This window comes from Aulonocara stuartgranti, assembly GCF_965226115.1.
Source record: "Aulonocara stuartgranti genome assembly, chromosome: 3".
Lineage (NCBI taxonomy): Eukaryota > Metazoa > Chordata > Actinopteri > Cichliformes > Cichlidae > Aulonocara > Aulonocara stuartgranti.
Genome location: NC_138941.1, coordinates 26,880,431 through 26,899,446, shown reverse-complemented (window position 1 = coordinate 26,899,446; position 19,016 = coordinate 26,880,431). Strand labels below are relative to the sequence as shown.

Below are 19,016 nucleotides of genomic sequence, written 5' to 3'. Positions count from 1 at the left end.
ATCATTCAAATTCTTCCCATATTTATTAGGATCTAATTATAGTTAAGTTTAAATACAACCAAGACTGCACATGGATTATTGACTGGATGCACCATTGTATGATAATATAAGTGCAATATCCATCCAGGACAGAGAGACAAACAACCATTCAAGCTTGTATTCATGCCTGTGGTCAAATTAAGAATAACCAATTAACTATTAGTATAACTATTAGTAACTAAATGATGGATTGGGATTAAATAAGTTTATGCATCTTCCTGTTCCTTTATTAACATGTAAGTTATTTATTATTATTAATGTTTTGTTTTCCTTTTGATTTGCTTTTTTTGTTTGTCTTGTTTTTCTGTTTTTGTACTATTTTAACATGTTCAAAATAAAGATACAATACAATACAAATTAACCACCTGCATGTTTGTAGACAGTGAGAGCAAGCCAGAGTACCTGGGAGAACATGCCAAATCCACTTAAAAGACCTCAGTGAGAATTAGAAGTGAGAATTATTGATGTAAAAATGTAAGTTATGATATTAAATTGTTACTTTCATTTTATTATATATATATATATATATATATATATATATATATATATATATATATATATATATATATTAATAATTCTTTATATTTTTAAATCTTCGTAGACATAAAAATAGAAAACAATGAATTGAACTACATTTACCGACAGGTGGCAGACACGACACCACGACTACAGAAGAGGAAACTCTTCTACGTCACTGGCCGGAGGTTGTCTAACAGCCAAGATGGCGGCCACAATGTTGAGGTCGCTTAGCAAACTCGGACGTCCTTCAACAAAATTGTTATTAGGCCATAATGTGCTGAGCCCTGGCTGTGCGCTGCTGCAGAACAGGTATGATAGCAAAAAGACAAACCGTGACTCCACGAGTTATCTTTGTCCTCATGACGGTCTTCGCTTAGCTCCTCACAGATGTGCATGCCGAGAGGCTCATGCTAGCAAAACGCTACATAATCCGGCTTTGCTTCTATAAAACATCGCAGGGCTCGCCCTGTGCAGTTTAGTAGTATGAAAATAAATGAAAAACATATTTATTGGCTGCTTGGCTATAACGAGTGCCCTCAGCAGCTTGTTTAGAGCATAGGTCCGCATCTCCCACTGTCGGGTTAACTGGAGATCTGCTGTCAGCGTGTGTCAGTGTTTACTACATCGGTGTTTCATGGTCAGTGAGGTCAAAATGGTTTTAACGCATAGACAGAAAATTAAAGGTTTTGGCACAAGGATGAAAATAAATAGATAATTTGGATGATTTTGGAGGTGTAGTACGCTATGTTTAACTCAGCTCAGGGCTTCAGAAGGTCTCTGAACCAAATTCAGGGGGATATAAACCTGTAACTAGCATTATGCAATGCTAGTTACTGACATATTTATGCCTCTGTATATTTGTAATATTCAGCATTAATACGTGCTATTTTATTACCGTGGCTGTATGTTACAGGACTCATGCAGTGCTGTCAAAAACATGTACATGCTTACTACTTCTATAGGAGTTAGGAGGGCACAGAGCAGCCAGATGGTGCTAATCAAATGCATTTGAATAACTGATCCGCAAATGTTACCAAACTAGCTGTTTGCTAGTTTTAGAGCACTCAGGTGTGTGTTAATACAACGCCACATTCTTTCCAGGGGTGGAAATCCCAACGAATGCAATCCACGGTCAGGCTGTGCAGTGCTCAGAGGAACTGGAAAATCCCAAGAGCTCCATCTTAGACTGTACAGGCCTGAGTTAGCATGTTAAGTGTTTAAATTCATGACAGTTCCCAGAGAAAAAGTTTGCAAAGTTGCTTCTGAAACCCCCCACAAGATTTAATTATCATTTAATAATAGTATGTAAGTTCACGCACAAATCAGTGATTTGCTGAATGACATCACTTACAGTTTTGGCATTGTCCCACATATTCTGGAGGATCTGTGGTTTTTTTCTCATTGCATTGTTGCTCTCATGCAAAGTCTTTGGAAGGCTGTACCTTTTCTGGCTTCCTTTTCGTACACAGTTGTTTCAGTGTCTTCAGGCTTCTTTCTTGCATTATTACCACTTTTTCCACTTTACCTGGAGCTCAGCGTATTTCCTTATGTAGACATGGGGCCTTGGCAGTATGCAGAGTGCACAAGCCTGCTGGTTCAGAGTGATTCTGATTTACTTACATACACACAATGGCAAGACCAAAATAGGCCGGTGCACACATTTCATAAACCTGGTGGTAGTTTTGAGTGTGTGTTTGTTTTTGCGTGGGATAAGAGTGTTTCCATACGTACTTATCTGCCTTCACACACATATGAAATTCATCAATAGGATTTAATATTATGTCTGCACAGAATTTCAGCTGTAACAGGTTCAGTTCTTCTGGGAAGGCTTTCCGCAAGGTTTAAGAGTGTGTTTATGGGAATTTTTGATCATTTTGTCACAAGTACATTTGTGAGGTCATGCACTGATGTTGAACGAGAAGGCTTGGGTTTCAGTCTCTCCTTTAGTTCATCCCAAAGATGTTCTATCGGGTTGAGGTCAGGATTCTATCCACGCCAGTCAAGTTCGTCCACACCAAACTCACTCATCCTTGTCTTTATGGACCTTACTTTGTGCATTGGTGCACAATCATGTTGGAACAGGAAGGGGAAATCCCCAAACTGTTCCTACAAAGTTTGGAGCAGGAAATTGTCCAAAATGTCTTGATATGTTGAAACATTAAGAATTTCTTTCACTGGAACTAAAGGGCCGAGCCCAACTCCTGAAAAACAACTCCACACCATAATCCAGTGCAGTCACACAAGTACCGTTCTCCGGTCAACCACCAAACCCAGACTCATCCTTCAGATTGCCAGACAGAAGTGTGATTGGTCACTCCAGAGAACACGTCTCCACTGCTCTAGTTTCCAGGGATGGAGAGTTTTATACCACTCAATGCAGCTGCTCGACGATAAAAACCGATTCCATGAAGGTCTTTACGCACTGTTCTTTAGCTAATCCGAAGCCCATTGAAGTATGGAGGTCTGTAGAGATTCGCTCTGCAGAAAGTTGGTGACATCTGCACACTCTTCAGCATCCGCTGACTCTGAATGGATGAGTGAAAACTTAAAATGAGTAAATGAGGGATAGCTGTTCCAGTCGCAGAAGTAAATCTACAAAGTTTCAAAGTCCAAACCTCAACCTCATTGAAACACTGTCGGGAGATCTTAGGAGAGCCTGCAGACCTCAATGATCTGAAGCCGCATTGTAAAAAAAAAAAACTTGGCCAAAATTCCTCCACAATGACACGAGAGACTGATAAAGTGATGCACAAAACAATTACTCGACCTAAGTTCTGCAAAAGGTGGCCCTCCGAACTACTGAATCATTGACATATTTTGTTTTTCACGAAGAAAACTTTCCATCTCTGCATGTTTCCTTGATGAGCTACTTCTAATGATCAGTCCTCAGGTTGGCAGGCTCAGTTCCAAGTAACATCTGATAATGAGGTTAAGGCTTTAAGCAGCGCGTAGGTAGCCTGAGGCACCACCTTTTTGTACTGCAGGATCGTGTTAGCACTGATAAAGGTCGCCACCCAGCCTCATACCTACATCGCCTTAAAAATAACCTTGCTGTGTTTCACAGGCAGAAACAATGGCAGCCAGATGTGGAGTGGACGGAGCAGTTCGCTGGTGCAGTCATGTACCCCACTGCTGTTAATGAGAAGTGGACACCGCCCCCGTGGAATGGTAAAGACTGCTGTTCACCAACATCTACTCGTTTCAAATATTACTTTTTTCTTTTAATTGTAACTGAAAGGGAAAATAATGAGCTGCCAAGACTGCGGGAGAGTTGAACACAGTCCAAGTCTAAATGTATTTGGCAGAGACACAACGGTAAAACGTTTGACTTATTTCCATTTTTGTCCTCTGTGTTTTCTGTCTGCCAGCCTTCATTAAGATGGGAGGCAGGTATTCAGTGTCTGACTTACGCGTTTCTATTTCCACAGTGCACTTGATTTAAGATGTGCTCATAGTTTGGGCAGCTTGTTCCGCATTATGGTTATTTGTTTGATGAAAACAAACGTGCTGGTCTGTCAGACTGGTCGAACTTTAGTTTGCTGTTTTGTGCTCTTTGTTTTTCAGACAAAGATCCTCCTGCAGAGAAGGAGGTGTCCAACCTGACGATTAACTTCGGCCCTCAGCATCCTGCAGCTCACGGTGTGCTGCGTCTTGTGTTGGAGCTCAGCGGGGAGTCTGTCAAGAAATGTGACCCACACATTGGCCTGCTGCATCGTGGCACAGAAAAGCTAATCGAGTATAAGACATACCTGCAGGTACTGAACAATGGGATGACTTAAGTGGTCTTTGTACTCGCCAACTTCCAGCCATTACATACCTGTTAAATTATTTTGTATGCATGTAAGTGTAGGGGCAGTTTGTATTATTTTTGTAACCATCCTCATTTAAATAAAACACGTTCTGCTGCAGGCTCTGCCCTACTTTGACCGCCTGGACTATGTTTCCATGATGTGTAATGAGCAAGCCTACTCTCTGGCTGTGGAGAAGCTGCTCAACATCCAGGCCCCACCCCGTGCACAGTGGATCAGAGGTACTGAGCATGAGTGGTCAAATATGAAAACTCCTGAAGAAAAAATATTTAAAAAAACATTATTCTGGAAGTCTTATTTAACCACTATTAATTCCAAATTTGCATTTTATAAATTATTACAATTTGTAATAATTTATAAATTATTATATTATTATTATATTATTATAATTTTTTATTTAATTACAATGTAGTTTGCACTTATGTACTCATATCTACATATCTTTAGTTTGTGTATTTAGCTGAAGGAAACTGTTTTTTTTTTCTTTCTATTTTCTGACAGACTATTAAGTCTGTCAGAAAATAGAAAAAAATAAAAATGCTATAAATGAAATAAATATAAATATAGCTAGGGGCAGGGATAGTGGGTAAATTCAAATTCAAATTTTTATTTGTCACGTACACAGTCATACACAGTACGATATGCAGTGGAATGCTTAGACAACTGCTCGTGACCTAAAGTGGTCGCCCCATGATTGGAAGGTTGGGGGTTTGAATCTACTAAACGGCTACCCCGAGGTACCCATTCACTGAGTGAATGGGTTAAATGCAGATGAGTAATTTCCCTATGGGGATTAATAAAGTATGCATTACATTATTGTTATGACTGTAAGATGAATCAAATTTAATGTTGTGCACTTTCATGGTACTTGCGCAGCATTGTTTTCTCTGGAAGTGTAAGACCTTCACTGGGCAAAAAAAACCCTTTTAAAGCTTGATTTCATGAGCATTTAACAAACGTTTACATTTTTTTGAGTTTCCAACAGCAGTTTTCTTTGTCTGGTATGTTTGTTTTTGACCCTTTGCTTTAAGATGCAGTTAAAAATGACACACTAGGGGGCGCTAACTAAACATAAGCGCTGCTACTGTCTTCTATTGGTCCATTACAAAGTTCACAGCATAGGCTGCACGGAGATGTACGCTCAGTGTGTTTCTGTGCCACAGACACGTGCCTCTCACCTTTAGCCTTGTACGGAACAAATGAGGTTTCTGGTAGAGATCAGGCAGCCACAATTGCACAACGTACATGAACTTGAAGATCTGAAAAGACTACATTTTCCAATGTGGAGAATTGGAAAATGTAGTTGTGGTTGCTTGGATTCTTCCTCAACAGGAAACAGTGAGAACCAAGGATCAGAGTCGTAGTTTTGTTTCAAAGAGGATCACTTTAAAGTCGTGTCTGGCAACAAAAAGCGTCAACTACTGTGTTGACTGTTGTGTTGTGTACCTGCCTTTAATGTTTAGGCTCTATTTGTGAAGAGTTAACTTGACATACGAGCTATCTAGAGCTAACATGCCCTCTGTTCTTGCACTCAGTTAGTGTTCCTGGGGCTTTTTTATCTGATTGAATTGATTGTTTGACCAAGTAATCACCAATCTAATTTCAAGAAGCATTGAAGTGTTTAAGTAGATTTTTTTATTTTATTTTATTTTACGTGGACACTAACAAAACATGTTGAACTGAAAGTAAAGTAAAACTTCACCAGTGAGCAGCTGGAACCTGTTTCCAGTTTGTTGAGCTCTGTTCTGTGTCGTTTGTAGTGCTGTATGGAGAGTTGACTCGCATCCTGAACCACATCATGGCCATCACCACACATGCTCTCGACATTGGCGCCATGACTCCCTTCTTTTGGATGTTCGAGGAGCGAGAGAAGGTAACGGAACAACAATCACAAGGTGTACTGTGGTTCTAATCTGGGGATTGTTCTAGTTTTTTTTTGTTGAGTCAAGCCCGCTCCCAAAATCGCTGTATCTTTGATTCATAAACAGTAGCTATGTTCTCATCAGTTAGTGGCACAGTGACCTTCAGCTCTTCAGGTGTTTACTCAACAATATCCTGTGTGTGAGTCAGGATGTGGGCCACGTCTGTCTTCACATTTTCACTGAGTCACTGAAAGTGTCCCAAAAATGACAGGACTGTAAAATGAGTCAACCGCTTGAGTCTGAATCTTCTGCTGGCGATACAATGTGATGATCTGAAGAGAATCCTGGTTTACGGCATCCAGCGTAGCATGAAATGAGGAGTTTGTGGCTCCACGGTGATGTTACTTAATTCTGGGTTGCTTTGATAGTGAGATTCGGGTTGTCTGTGTTTTTAGGTCAGAGTATTACTTATCTTCTTTTTGACAATACCCCACAGATTCACTAAGGGGTTCAGCCAAGTCAAGCAAACACAGTAGTAAGTGGTCATCAAAGGATTTGGTGTTAGTGAAATGAAAACTGCATCATCATAAATCCTGACAACAGGTGGAATACGCAGTCCTCCAAAATCTACGGCTACACTGTTGCATAAAGTACTAATATGCTGATAAAACAATGGTACCCCGAATAATCAAAGTCTAGAAACTTCACACTGAACTTCAAACGTCTTGCATTCAGTGTCTGTTGACTAGACACTTGATTGCAGTGGCACCAGCCTCAGTCTACTCATTGAGAGTCTCAGTTGTTTGATTGTAACAGCATTCATCAGTGAAATGATAACCTATCACCGTGATTGACTGGTACATACGATTGTAGCTTTTCTTTTAAAATAGGCCGTCTAATCCAGCGTATGAGTTTTGCCACTAATCCTGAGACTGTGACACTACTGTACATGGAAATGTGTGGGGTTTTTTTCTTTTTCTTTCCTCTTTAAATCTTTAATTCTTGTCTCCTCTCAGATGTTTGAGTTTTATGAACGAGTGTCTGGAGCAAGGATGCACGCTGCATACGTCAGGCCTGGTGGCGTACATCAGGTAGGAGAAGAATTCATTACATTTTTATAACTAGAAAGTTCAACACTTCTCTAAACATGCTTTTTAAAATCTATCTATAGATACATATACAGTGGGGCAAAAAAGTATTTAGTCAGCCACCGATTGTGCAAGTTCCCCCACTTAAAATGATGACAGAGGTCAGTAATTTGCACCAGAGGTACACTTCAACTGTGAGAGACAGAATGTGAAAAAAAAATCCATGAATCCACATGGTAGGATTTGTAAAGAATTTATTCGTAAATCAGGGTGGAAAATAAGTATTTGGTCAATAACAAAAATACAACTCAATACTTTGTAACATAACCTTTGTTGGCAATAACAGAGGTCAAACGTTTACTATAGGTCTTTACCAGGTTTGCACACACAGTAGCTGGTATTTTGGCCCATTCCTCCATGCAGATCTTCTCGAGAGCAGTGATGTTTTGGGGCTGTCGCCGAGCAACACGGACTTTCAACTCCCGCCACAGATTTTCTATGGGGTTGAGGTCTGGAGACTGGCTAGGCCACTCCAGGACTTTCAAATGCTTCTTACGGAGCCACTCCTTTGTTGCCCGGGCGGTGTGTTTTGGATCATTGTCATGTTGGAAGACCCAGCCTCGTTTCATCTTCAAAGTTCTCACTGATGGAAGGAGGTTTTGGCTCAAAATCTCACGATACATGGCCCCATTCATTCTGTCCTTAACACGGATCAGTCGTCCTGTCCCCTTGGCAGAAAAACAGCCCCATAGCATGATGTTTCCACCCCCATGCTTCACAGTAGGTGTGGTGTTCTTGGGATGCAACTCAGTATTCTTCGTCCTCCAAACACGACGAGTTGAGTTTATACCAAAAAGTTCTACTTTGGTTTCATCTGACCACATGACATTCTCCCAATCCTCTGCTGTATCATCCATGTGCTCTCTGGCAAACTTCAGACGGGCCTGGACATGCACTGGCTTCAGCAGCGGAACACGTCTGGCACTGCGGGATGTGATTCCCTGCCGTTGTAGTGTGTTACTGATGGTGACCTTTGTTACTTTGGTCCCAGCTCTCTGCAGGTCATTCACCAGGTCCCCCCGTGTGGTTCTGGGATCTTTGCTCACCGTTCTCATGATCATTTTGACCCCACGGGATGAGATCTTGCGTGGAGCCCCAGATCGAGGGAGATTATCAGTGGTCTTGTATGTCTTCCATTTTCTGATGATTGCTCCCACAGTTGATTTTTTCACACCAAGCTGCTTGCCTATTGTAGATTCACTCTTCCCAGTCTGGTGCAGGTCTACAATACTTTTCCTGGTGTCCTTCGAAAGCTCTTTGGTCTTGGCCATGGCGGAGTTTGGAGTCTGACTGTTTGAGGCTGTGGACAGGTGTCTTTTATACAGATGATGAGTTCAAACAGGTGCCATTCATACAGGTAACGAGTGGGGGACAGAAAAGCTTCTTACAGAAGACGTTACAGGTCTGTGAGAGCCAGAGATTTTCCTTGTTTGAGGTGACCAAATACTTATTTTCCACCCTGATTTACGAATAAATTCTTTACAAATCCTACCATGTGGATTCATGGATTTTTTTTTCACATTCTGTCTCTCACAGTTGAAGTGTACCTCTGGTGCAAATTACTGACCTCTGTCATCATTTTAAGTGGGGGAACTTGCACAATCGGTGGCTGACTAAATACTTTTTTGCCCCACTGTAGATTATATAGATAGATAGATGAGAGATGCAATCTAAAGATCAGTATAATATTGTTGCATTTGAATATGTTTCAGGATTTGCCTCTTGGCCTGATGGATGACATCTATGAGTGGTGTAAGAATTTCTCCATTCGGATTGATGAAGTTGAAGAGGTGAATGACTCCATGTTCTCCTCAGTTCTCCACAAGCTCTCAGTGAGCTCAAGCACGATGGGCGTGTGGAGCTTGTGGATGCAATAAATTTAAAGTGACATTCATGTTGGATTTCCTTCATGCAGATGCTGACCAACAATCGTATCTGGAAGAATCGCACTGTGGACATCGGAGTGGTTTCTGCTGAGGAGGCCCTCAACTACGGTTTCAGGTAACCCATAAATGAAAGTTCACTGACATATTAGAAAATTAAGTTACACTGATGACAATGATGGCTTCACTTGCACAGTAGTGAGCTGTTATAAATGCATTCTAAATGAATAAACAAACCCTCCTAAAGGGAAGTGACACTGCTGTGTCAGAGGCAACGCGTGTTTTCAGTCTTAATAATGGTGCAATCTGCCACAAACTTATGAAATCAGTTTGTATAATTCATTTAAATAGTCTCCTTCTGGAAGCTGCTAGAAATACATGTGTTTGTAAACCTTGAAATGCATCACTCTGCTTTTCCCACCACCAGTGGAGTCATGTTACGAGGGTCTGGAATCAAGTGGGACCTGAGGAAGTCTCAGCCCTATGACAAGTACGATGAAGTGGAATTTGACGTTCCGATTGGAAGCAATGGAGACTGCTATGACAGGTAAGACTCCTCCAGACAAACAGCCCGAGTCTTCTCTATCCGGTTGTTCAGTGATGACGCGACGAATCCTACTTCCGGGTCTAAAGTAGTCTGCGTTTAATATGGCTTTTGTGTTGTTAACATGTTTAATGTTATGTATTTTCTTCTATTTGATCTCAAAAAGCTCCTAAAACAGTCAGTGATCACTGTTGACCTCCCTCGGCTTTTATTACCGCTAATCATTTATTTAAGCTCAGTTTTTAAAACCTTAGGATGTAACTACAGCCCAGCCCATGCAGCAGTATATGAATGACTAACCTCGTATTGTGGATGGATTATCTCAGTTGTTCTCCTGGCTGAAGTTTGGTCCTTTTACAGCATCCTGCCATGCGATTACATTTGTTCCTGACCACCGAGAACAATCACGTTAACTTTTATCGAGTGGAAAAAAAGTTAGCTTGTTTATATTATGCTAACATAGCTGTGTCGCTAGCGGTCACGTAGCACATCATTATATACCAGCTAATCCAACTTCAGTAACCCTACAAACGTCACTGCTGTTTAGTTTTCTGTCTTCATTTATGTTGGAAGTGATAACAGAGATGTACGTCTTAATTTGTTTCCAAAACCCCACAGTCAGGACATGCTATATTGTATTTAGATAGAAGCTAGCGAGCTAACTCCCTGCTAACTTCTAACTCCGTTAAATGTCATAAATTCCGTTTTCATGGATGCCTGGATGTTAAACTCAATTGTTACACCTGGTAGAGCAGAACGCTGATCATTTTATTAAAGATGAAAGACTTTAGACAGTTTTTCAACTCTCAGTAATCCCATAGTGATCGTTTGATATATGGACCTGCAGCGGAGTTTAGACCCAGACACGGCTAGTGACGTCAGACTGAACAACCGGATAGCAGCCCGGGTATGAGCACACCAGAAGAATATTTGGTCTCTTTATTATATATATTCTTCTACTGTCTCTTATTATTGAGCAGTTTAGTCTTTTTGAAATGAAATACTTGTGATTTATGTGAGTTTATCTGTTGCTTTTTTACAAAAGGCTGCCTATAGAACCAGGTCTTACCACTCGGCAGCTTCCATGGCGCATATCTCTGTTTCTGATCAAAGCAACACAATGTAAATTTAGCAGTAAATATGTCACCCAGTTTAAAACTCAGACGTTCAGCCTAGCAACAGAAAGCTTCACAGAGACATTATTGGCCAACTGTGTTTAAAAGGAATCCTGGTTTACGTGCCTACACGGTGAGAGCTTGATGCTCCTGGCTTTCATGAATGCAGCATAAATAATCAGAATGAGCCGTCACTCACAGACGGCAGAAGTTGGCGACCTCGTTTGTCCACAGAGTTTGACCTATTTTCTGATCACCCTCTTGGAGTGACTAAACATGTGGCTGCGTACAAAGCACATTGTGGTTCACCAGTCTCACTGGCATGAGTGGAACACATCCACTTCTGTTTTAATCAGTCAAAATGGCCCTGGGAACTATTTTTTTCTCCTTCAGGTCGATTTCCTGTACTATACTATGCCGTAGTACTGTAGTTGTGTAATGCACTCTGAGCATGATGATGCCAGACTGAGCTGCTAACGTCTGCCTTCCACCTTCTCTGCAGAGTGTTTGAGGTGTATATCGTGTAGTGGCGTAGAGCAACATCAGTCCTGTGGTTTACTGCTACTTGTGTGTGTATGTGTGCGGCTCAGGTATCTGTGCAGAGTGGAGGAGATGAGGCAGTCCCTGAGGATCATGCACCAGGCGATGAACAAGATGCCAGAGGGCGAGATAAAGGTGGATGATGCCAAAGTGGCTCCGCCTAAGAGGTCTGAGATGAAGGTGTGTTGAGTAGAGAGGTTTCCTCTTTTGCTGTGCAGCCTGCAGGCTATTTACGTTCTTCTCTGTATTTCATCACTCGTGTGTTATTTCAATTTCTTGTTAATTTGTGTTCACTCGTCCTTTTTCAGAGTTAGGACAGTTTTATTGTAAAACTCAATTAAATTTGGCTGCACTTAAGGCTGGAAACCACCTGTACTTCCCCTCACTGTTGTAATGTTAACATTCCCTCAATATACACTGATGCTCTTTTCTTTTTATGCTTTTTTCCCCCCACAAACTTTGTGTTATTTTGCTAGATGTCCATGGAGTCTCTGATTCACCACTTTAAACTGTACACAGAGGGCTACCAGGTCCCCCCAGGGGCCACATACACAGCTGTAGAGGCACCTAAGGTGAGAGCACTCAGTGTAGAGTATAAGGACAAATTGTGCAGTCATCAAAGTGTACGACTAAGGCTTTTTGAGTCTTAATTAGATGGGACTTTGTTGTGGTGTAATATGCTTATTGGAGTGTGTGTGTCTGTGTGTGCGTGTGTGTGGCTTGCAGGGAGAGTTTGGTGTATATATGGTTTCAGACGGCTCCAGCAGACCCTATCGCTGCAAGATCAAAGCCCCTGGATTCGCTCACTTGGTGCGTACTTAAAAATTTCACACGACACTGTGAAATATTAAATACTCCCACCATCAATTATTCAGCTCATTTAACGGCTTGTCCTCTAGGCTACTTTGACTTCATTAACTATATTTTATTAAGCGTTACGGAGCAGTTTTTTTTTTTTTTTTTTTTGTCCAAAGCTCTCCTCGGCTTCCTTCCTGTTCGTCTTAGCTCATGGGTAAACGAGCTAATGCAGTTGAACGTCGTCATTAGAATTTGGGTTTACAAGGCTAAAAATGTGTTTGAAGTTGCATAAACAAACTAATTGAGTCGTTACTGTGATAACTCGAGGCTATAATCTCATGAATTAAGACAACTTTTGTGCTCTCGTGCATACTGGAAGCTTCACTTGCTCTAAATGTTACTTCATGTTTGCTTCTTTCTAGGCCGGTCTGGATAAAATGGCCAAAGGACACATGTTGGCAGATGTGGTGGCCATCATTGGTGAGAATGTCACAATAACTTAAATACTTGCAGACATGCAGAAGCGAGCGTGCAAACGGAGCTGCTTCACATCGAGTGTTATCTTCTTGCAGGTACGCAGGACATAGTGTTTGGAGAGGTGGACCGTTAAAGCGATACTCTTAATGTGTCGCTTCCCCAGCGAGGACTCTCTCTCTCTGTCACACCACTATCTTGTCAGACAGGCTTTCTTCCTGTTCTCTTTTCACTGTAGTGAGCTTTTTGACAGGCGGCTTCGTTTATCACCATTCATGTACAATGCCCAAATCAACCTAATAAATATTTTATGTCTGAACAGTAAACGCATCTGTTTTCTTTGTCCCACTGCGATAAGTTGACATCTTAAGGCTTCGTAAAGTCTAAAACACCCTCTTTTTTTTTCTTTTTTTCTTTCCACGCTCTTGTGCCGCCTGAAAACAAATAAAGTATTAAAGATGACAGCAGACACCGACGCCTGAGTGAAGTCTTTCCTCTTGGTTGGTGTTAACAGGGGGAGTGGTCTGATGAGATCTGAGACAAATGGACTTAGAGCTCAGACCACAACTTCCCCTCTGAGCTGTAAAGCTGGGTATGCAGTAGTCGAAGTCTTTAGCGGAAAAAAAAAAAACGCACCAAGCAGTCGTGTTTGCTCGCTGTTCAAGGAGCTGATTATCCGTGTCGAGCCTGTGTTATCATGGCTGGGTGGTGCAGGAACCAAATGCTGGTGGCCATTCCTCTGTGGATGTGTTTTGGGAAAGCCGGTGAGTTGACACAAATACTGGAACGCTTTGTTTTTATGTCACCAGATTTAATGTCCAGAGATCTCGCGCTTGGTTTCAGTTTCCGAGAAAAATGAACAGTTTTTGGGTGAACGGAGGTGTAAAGTTAATCAGGATGAACATGATGTGTTTTCATTATGTGGTTGACTAGATTCAACACTGCTGTTCAATTAAACAGCATTTCTTTAACTACACTATCCTGTTTACCGAAAGTTAGAGAACACTGAGGTTTTCTGACATTTGGCCTTATTCCGCTCAGTGTAGGCAGCAGATGTATTTACCACATTTTAGTTCCTGTGAGAAGAGAAACTGACCCTGCTGAGTTTGTTGCTTGTGGCAAGGGGTGTGGATGCTGGTCTATATGGCCAGTAGCAGCTTCTGCATTTGTTCAGCCACTTCTGCGTATGTAACAAATTCAGCTCCCTCCAAATATGGGAAACTTGTCTCTGACGGTGTATGTGCAAAAATCTTCTTCTTTTTTTTTGTTAAGTAAAAGATAAAATAAAATCACACTGTTGTTCCGTTTTTAATCAAATACAACCAACAGTTAATGGGATCAAATAAACACATTTTTACAGGCTAAGCTGAAACACGTACAGGTTGTCGGCCCCTAAATCGGCCATTAATTTTGCAGACGGAAACGCGTCTGGTGAAGTTGCTGTGAGATCATTCTGGGATATTTTTTTGACTTTTTAATGGTTGTCAAATGTCGATGTTTGTCTTTATGCAAATGTGGATTATGATTTTTTTTTTTTTTTAAAGAAAAAAGATGTTTTATTTATTTAAAGAACATAAGTGAGAAGGTAGCAGGGAACAGTTTCGTACTTTTATTCCTAAACATTTGCAGTTTGCATTTTTTTGTCTCAAAAAACTGAACAGATTAACCGTGTAAGAGACATTTGCACCTTAAATAAGGTGCAAATGTCTGGTTCCATCTGAGCGGCCTACAGCTAGTCTACAACTAGTATAAAATTCTTAAAGAAAAAAATCTCTTCATGTTTTCTGAGTACCCCGCAGTTCTAATGCAAAAGGAAAAAAAGTAAAAGGGTCTCAGTGATTTTTATTTTTTATTTTGAATTGCTGTGCTCACTGCTGATGCCCCAGAAGTCAGGAAAGAAAAAACTGTCACTACATCACTATCAAACCAATAGCCGTCAGGCGACTTACATTTCTTAAGAACCCAACACTGCTTATGAAAAACCAAAGATGCCAAGAAAAAGTAAAGATAAACCGCAACATTTTAAGATCACATGCAAACATAATGGATACACCTGAGAGCAAGCATGTCTGTTACACGTGTGGCAGAAATTTAGTGGCGGTCCAACTTTACATCACACTGTTTGGAAGCGAGTCTCTGTGTGCACAGCCGTCATGTGATCAGAGATTTTAGAGAAGTGAATTTATGAGAAGAGCGAAACAAATTGTGAAGGAAGGAACAGACCAAAATGACGTTAGCTGTCTGGGGAAATTCACAATGAAGACATCATCCTTTCATCCAACTGCAAATAACTGTGTACACATCAAAGTTTTAAAGGCCATAATATACTTTCAGTGTATACTTTCAGCCTTAATAAGAAAAGCCATTATTAAAAGTTAATTATAAACCATTCAGACTTTTTGATGAATTCTTCCTATGATCTCATCTTTTCCATCTGAATTTAGCAAATTTGAAGAAATCCAACTCTCTGTGCTTTGACTGGCCAATAGCTGTTTTTGGAGTCATAAGACAAAACTTCTCTTTTCATCTACCCAATCTAAAGTTACACGGGATCTTTGTAATCACGTAAGTTTTAGTTCCTTGAAAAACAAAGTAGCTGTCAAAAAAAAAAAGAGAGACTAGTACAAAAACTGAATTATTTGGGCAATAATTACTTATAATTCTAAAAAATACTTATTTTAAAAAAGGTCAGTTTCTTGAATTTCTTATATCCAGAACAGTTTTAGATTTATCAACACTTTTATGGATTATAAATGACTGAATATGACACGATCGCGCAATATTGAAATTACACACAACCTTCAAAGTACTGTAATGTAAGATCAATGCTTTTTAAGGCCGTTTGTTGCATCTTCTATAGTCAGTCAGATGTTTGTGATGTCAAAACATGACCCAGTTCTTTTGTTTGTTTGTCGACACTTTGCTTGTAATTTCTGCAAGATAAAAGAGGTTTTTATATGATCATAGAGTTAAAACTATCTGTTGAGTACTGTTCGGTGCTTCCATTATGTGGTAAACATGCAGCGAGAAGAGCCTGTTGAATATTGTAGCGTAGGTTCTTATTCACTTTAAACTTTAGGCCTGAACATATTTGAAGTTTTCCTCCCATGCTGTTTGTTAGTCACACTTCTTTTAGTAGACGATCAACTGAGAGCACAGATAACAGCATTAAGGATTTTTGTTGTATCTTCTACAGTCAGTCAGACAGATGTTGGTCATTGAAAGATACGATCCAGTCCTTCTAGTTATTTGTAGACAGTTTGCTTGTAATTTTTGCAATATGAAAGGTTTTTGAATGATTATAGTGTTAAAACTATCTGTTGAGTACTGTGTAGTGCATATTTGAAGTTTTCCTCCCATGCTGTTTGTTAATCACAGTAGTCGATCAACTGAGAGCACAGATAAGACACAGCATTAAAAAAAGGCAACATACCCCATATCTTATGCTACTTGAATGTATTTATGGATACATTTAAACATGTTACATGTTGCAGACTGACCGACAGACAGCATTCTGCAGTTGCACAGAACTTGCTGCCATCGCTGTTTCTCAGTCTAAAGTGGTGGCAGCGCCATTACCCAACAAAACCGTGTTATCGCTGATATAAGTGATATATCAATGATATATAATCATTTTAAATGAATATATGATCTAATCTAATCTGCTAACGATATTCCCTTGTGTTTTCTCAGCGGCTCTTGCTGAGCCCCAGATCTGTTATATCCTGGATGGCATCCTGTTTCTGTACGGGATCATCCTGACAGCTCTCTACTGCAAAGTCAAGGTTTGCATATGATATCAATGTATATATCTTTGCAGAAGCCTACATCAACACTAATATAAGGTTTTCATAAAAGTTGTATCCAAGAAAGTTGAAATGTATCTACAGTAGGCTATCATCAGCAAAGTAAGCACACAAACTCTTAAGATGGTTATAAAAATATTCTCTTGACTGTGATACTTCTACATGCTGACAGTGATGATTTTAGATTTAAACTATTTTTGCAGCACAAGTACTTGGTCATTATCTTACTGCACTGCACTTCCTTTATTTGTGACAAACGAAAGAAGATATATCTAAAGCGTGTGTAATGTTGCTAACTCTAAAGTGACAACAGGAAATGCACGTATAGCTTACCATAGCTTTAGGTTTATACTCAAACGTTACTGTAGTTTTTCTTTAATGTTCCCTAACTTTGCCTTCTACAGATCTCCAATGCTAAAGAGGCCGCTGGGAAAGGAAAGCCGAAGGGGGTGAGAATGGATGCAGACACACAAGTGCATACCTTACTGACACAGGCACAAAGAAGCAACACACTGTCTAAACTGCAGACAGCAGCGACACATACACACCACAGCACAAAAGTAGCGTTTCGGTAAACAACCAGAAGGCAGAACTTCACCAGAGACAAAGATGAGCTCATTGGCCAGGTCAAACCTCAGTGGACAAACCCTGAGGTCTGAAAATGGAGCAGAAACTGAAGGATGAAGCTGCCACACCATAGCCGCATACAACCACGTCTACTTAGTTCATGACATATTTAATCCAAATCTCTATTAAGGACTTACTACTCAGCTTACTTTCGAGCTCGTGTAGACATCTGTCGCTCTGGGAAGGTTTAGAAAATGAACAGGGTGTCACTTAGAGCCAAAGAATCTGGTTTTAGCTATGTGGACATTTAACATTTACATGAAGCCAAGACAGTTTTATAAATATCCGTAGTTCTAAATTTAATCCACAAGCAGCAGCTTCAGTGACAGTTTTTTTTCTTTCTGTCAAAAATCTGACTTGCACAGGATACAGAGATAGATAGTGTTCTTTTTCTCATGCAAAACTGGTGCGCTGCTTCACCCCCTTTTTAAGTCTATTAATTTCCTATTGCTAGCCACAAACTCTGCACCGCCTAAGCCACTCATGTGTTGCTTACTGGCTTCTATTTTTTTTCTCAGATCTGTAACTAGTTACTAAGAACCAAAAAAACCCGTCATTACAATGTCCGATTTCTTTAATTTCTACTGTATCTGACATTTTTCTCTCCTCTTTCCTTGTCAGAATGTTGAAGAGGGCATATATACGGTGAGTTGTTGTGCTATCAACATGTCAAAGAGAAGAAAACCAGCAGATAGTCGAATGCTGGATTATTATTATAATTATATTTAATGAATTATGGACTGAAATTCTCCTCATCCTCCCCCTCAGGGTCTCACTCCTCATGCAACGGACACATATGAAACAATCGGCATGAAGAAGTGATATGACGAATGACTTCTTTCTCTCTTTGTAATTAAATGTTGCACATCATACTCAGCTTAGGTCTTCAAGAATGTATGAGATTTTGTACATCACGGGTTATTTCCCTTTTGCTTTTAGAGATTCTAGAGGAAGTTTGGAAGGAGTCACAAACAGGGAAGTTGAGGCCAGAAAGGGGAGATTGCGAGAAATGCTTTTTCCTTGTTGCATGACATACTTTGATTGCTTGTATATTTAACATTAACACAAACTCAGTTTGACAGCGGTAAAGCTTCAGAGATATTTTATATCCAGTATATATCCAGTATATTTTATACCCAGTAACTGAAAAAAGAGTGATTTTTGCTTGATATTTATATATATATAAATATAAACTCTTTTTTTTATATAGACAAGCTGTACTGTCCATCTCACTTCCTCCTTTTCTTCTTTTTTTTGCTGCCCGTTTGTGTGAACATGAGAAATTGTGTGTTTTAGTTTTAGCCTCCCAAGTTCTGCTATTCAAAAAACAAGAAAACAACAAGAAAACAGAACAGAAGAAGACATGACTGTTTTAAAAAATGCTGCAGTTTAAGATGTTCAATTGTTGTTGAGGAGTACAGAAAAACATAATCGTGCTTCTCTTTAATGAGCAGTGTTTCCTGTACACCACAGGATGGCAGCGATGCTGTCTTTGGTCCTCACCTGTGTGCTATCGAAAAAAAATCATGCATGTTATTTTGTAAGTAAACTTCTGCCTTAAAACTGTCACATGTACATACACACCAAACCTATTAAAAGTTTTATGTTAACATTAAATGTTGTGTCTCCAAGAAGCCTCCAACCTTGTGATTTAAAACCCCAAAATAATAAAACAAAACATTACTATACTATACTAATAATGATTAGTAACTGGCAGTAGTTTTACTGCTGGCGTCCTGTTGGTTTAGCTGGTTACAGCTGCTCAGATTTATTTTGTAACAAGCTGTGAATATGCCAGTTACATGTATGCAAATTAACAAGATTACAAATACCATTATGTGCAGGGTGGTGT

The 19,016-nt window shown here is 40.0% G+C and overlaps 2 protein-coding genes across 2 annotated transcripts; both read left to right on the top strand.

Annotated features, from left to right (window-relative positions):
• Nucleotides 1-720: 720 nt before the first annotated feature.
• On the top strand, nt 721-13,057 carry ndufs2 (NADH:ubiquinone oxidoreductase core subunit S2). The gene is made up of 14 exons (XM_082525876.1): nt 721-867; nt 3,623-3,726; nt 4,123-4,313; nt 4,468-4,588; nt 6,128-6,240; nt 7,246-7,320; nt 9,090-9,167; nt 9,293-9,378; nt 9,688-9,807; nt 11,510-11,639; nt 11,936-12,031; nt 12,186-12,269; nt 12,680-12,737; nt 12,830-13,057. The coding sequence occupies exons 1-14, from the start codon at nt 761-763 to the stop codon at nt 12,865-12,867; spliced, it is 1,401 nt and encodes a 466-aa protein (XP_082382002.1). The 5' UTR covers nt 721-760; the 3' UTR covers nt 12,868-13,057.
• Nucleotides 13,058-13,286: 229 nt separating this feature from the next.
• On the top strand, nt 13,287-18,998 carry fcer1g (Fc epsilon receptor IgFc epsilon receptor Ig). The gene is made up of 5 exons (XM_082525878.1): nt 13,287-13,495; nt 16,425-16,516; nt 16,942-16,986; nt 17,786-17,809; nt 17,933-18,998. Exons 1-5 carry the CDS (start codon nt 13,429-13,431, stop codon nt 17,984-17,986), a joined length of 282 nt encoding a protein of 93 aa, XP_082382004.1. The 5' UTR covers nt 13,287-13,428; the 3' UTR covers nt 17,987-18,998.
• Nucleotides 18,999-19,016: the final 18 nt, after the last annotated feature.

Bases quoted from the DNA above. Each gene is read 5' to 3' on its own strand.
- fcer1g (XM_082525878.1), top strand. From the start codon at position 13,429: ATGGCTGGGTGGTGCAGGAACCAAATGCTGGTGGCCATTCCTCTGTGG. The intron at 16,987-17,785 runs GTGAGAATGGAT...TTTCCTTGTCAG, and splicing joins GGAAAGGAAAGCCGAAGGGG to AATGTTGAAGAGGGCATATA. The intron at 17,810-17,932 runs GTGAGTTGTTGT...CCTCCCCCTCAG, and splicing joins TTGAAGAGGGCATATATACG to GGTCTCACTCCTCATGCAAC.
- ndufs2 (XM_082525876.1), top strand. From the start codon at position 761: ATGGCGGCCACAATGTTGAGGTCGCTTAGCAAACTCGGACGTCCTTCA. The intron at 7,321-9,089 runs GTAGGAGAAGAA...AATATGTTTCAG, and splicing joins GGCCTGGTGGCGTACATCAG to GATTTGCCTCTTGGCCTGAT. The intron at 9,808-11,509 runs GTAAGACTCCTC...TGTGCGGCTCAG, and splicing joins AATGGAGACTGCTATGACAG to GTATCTGTGCAGAGTGGAGG.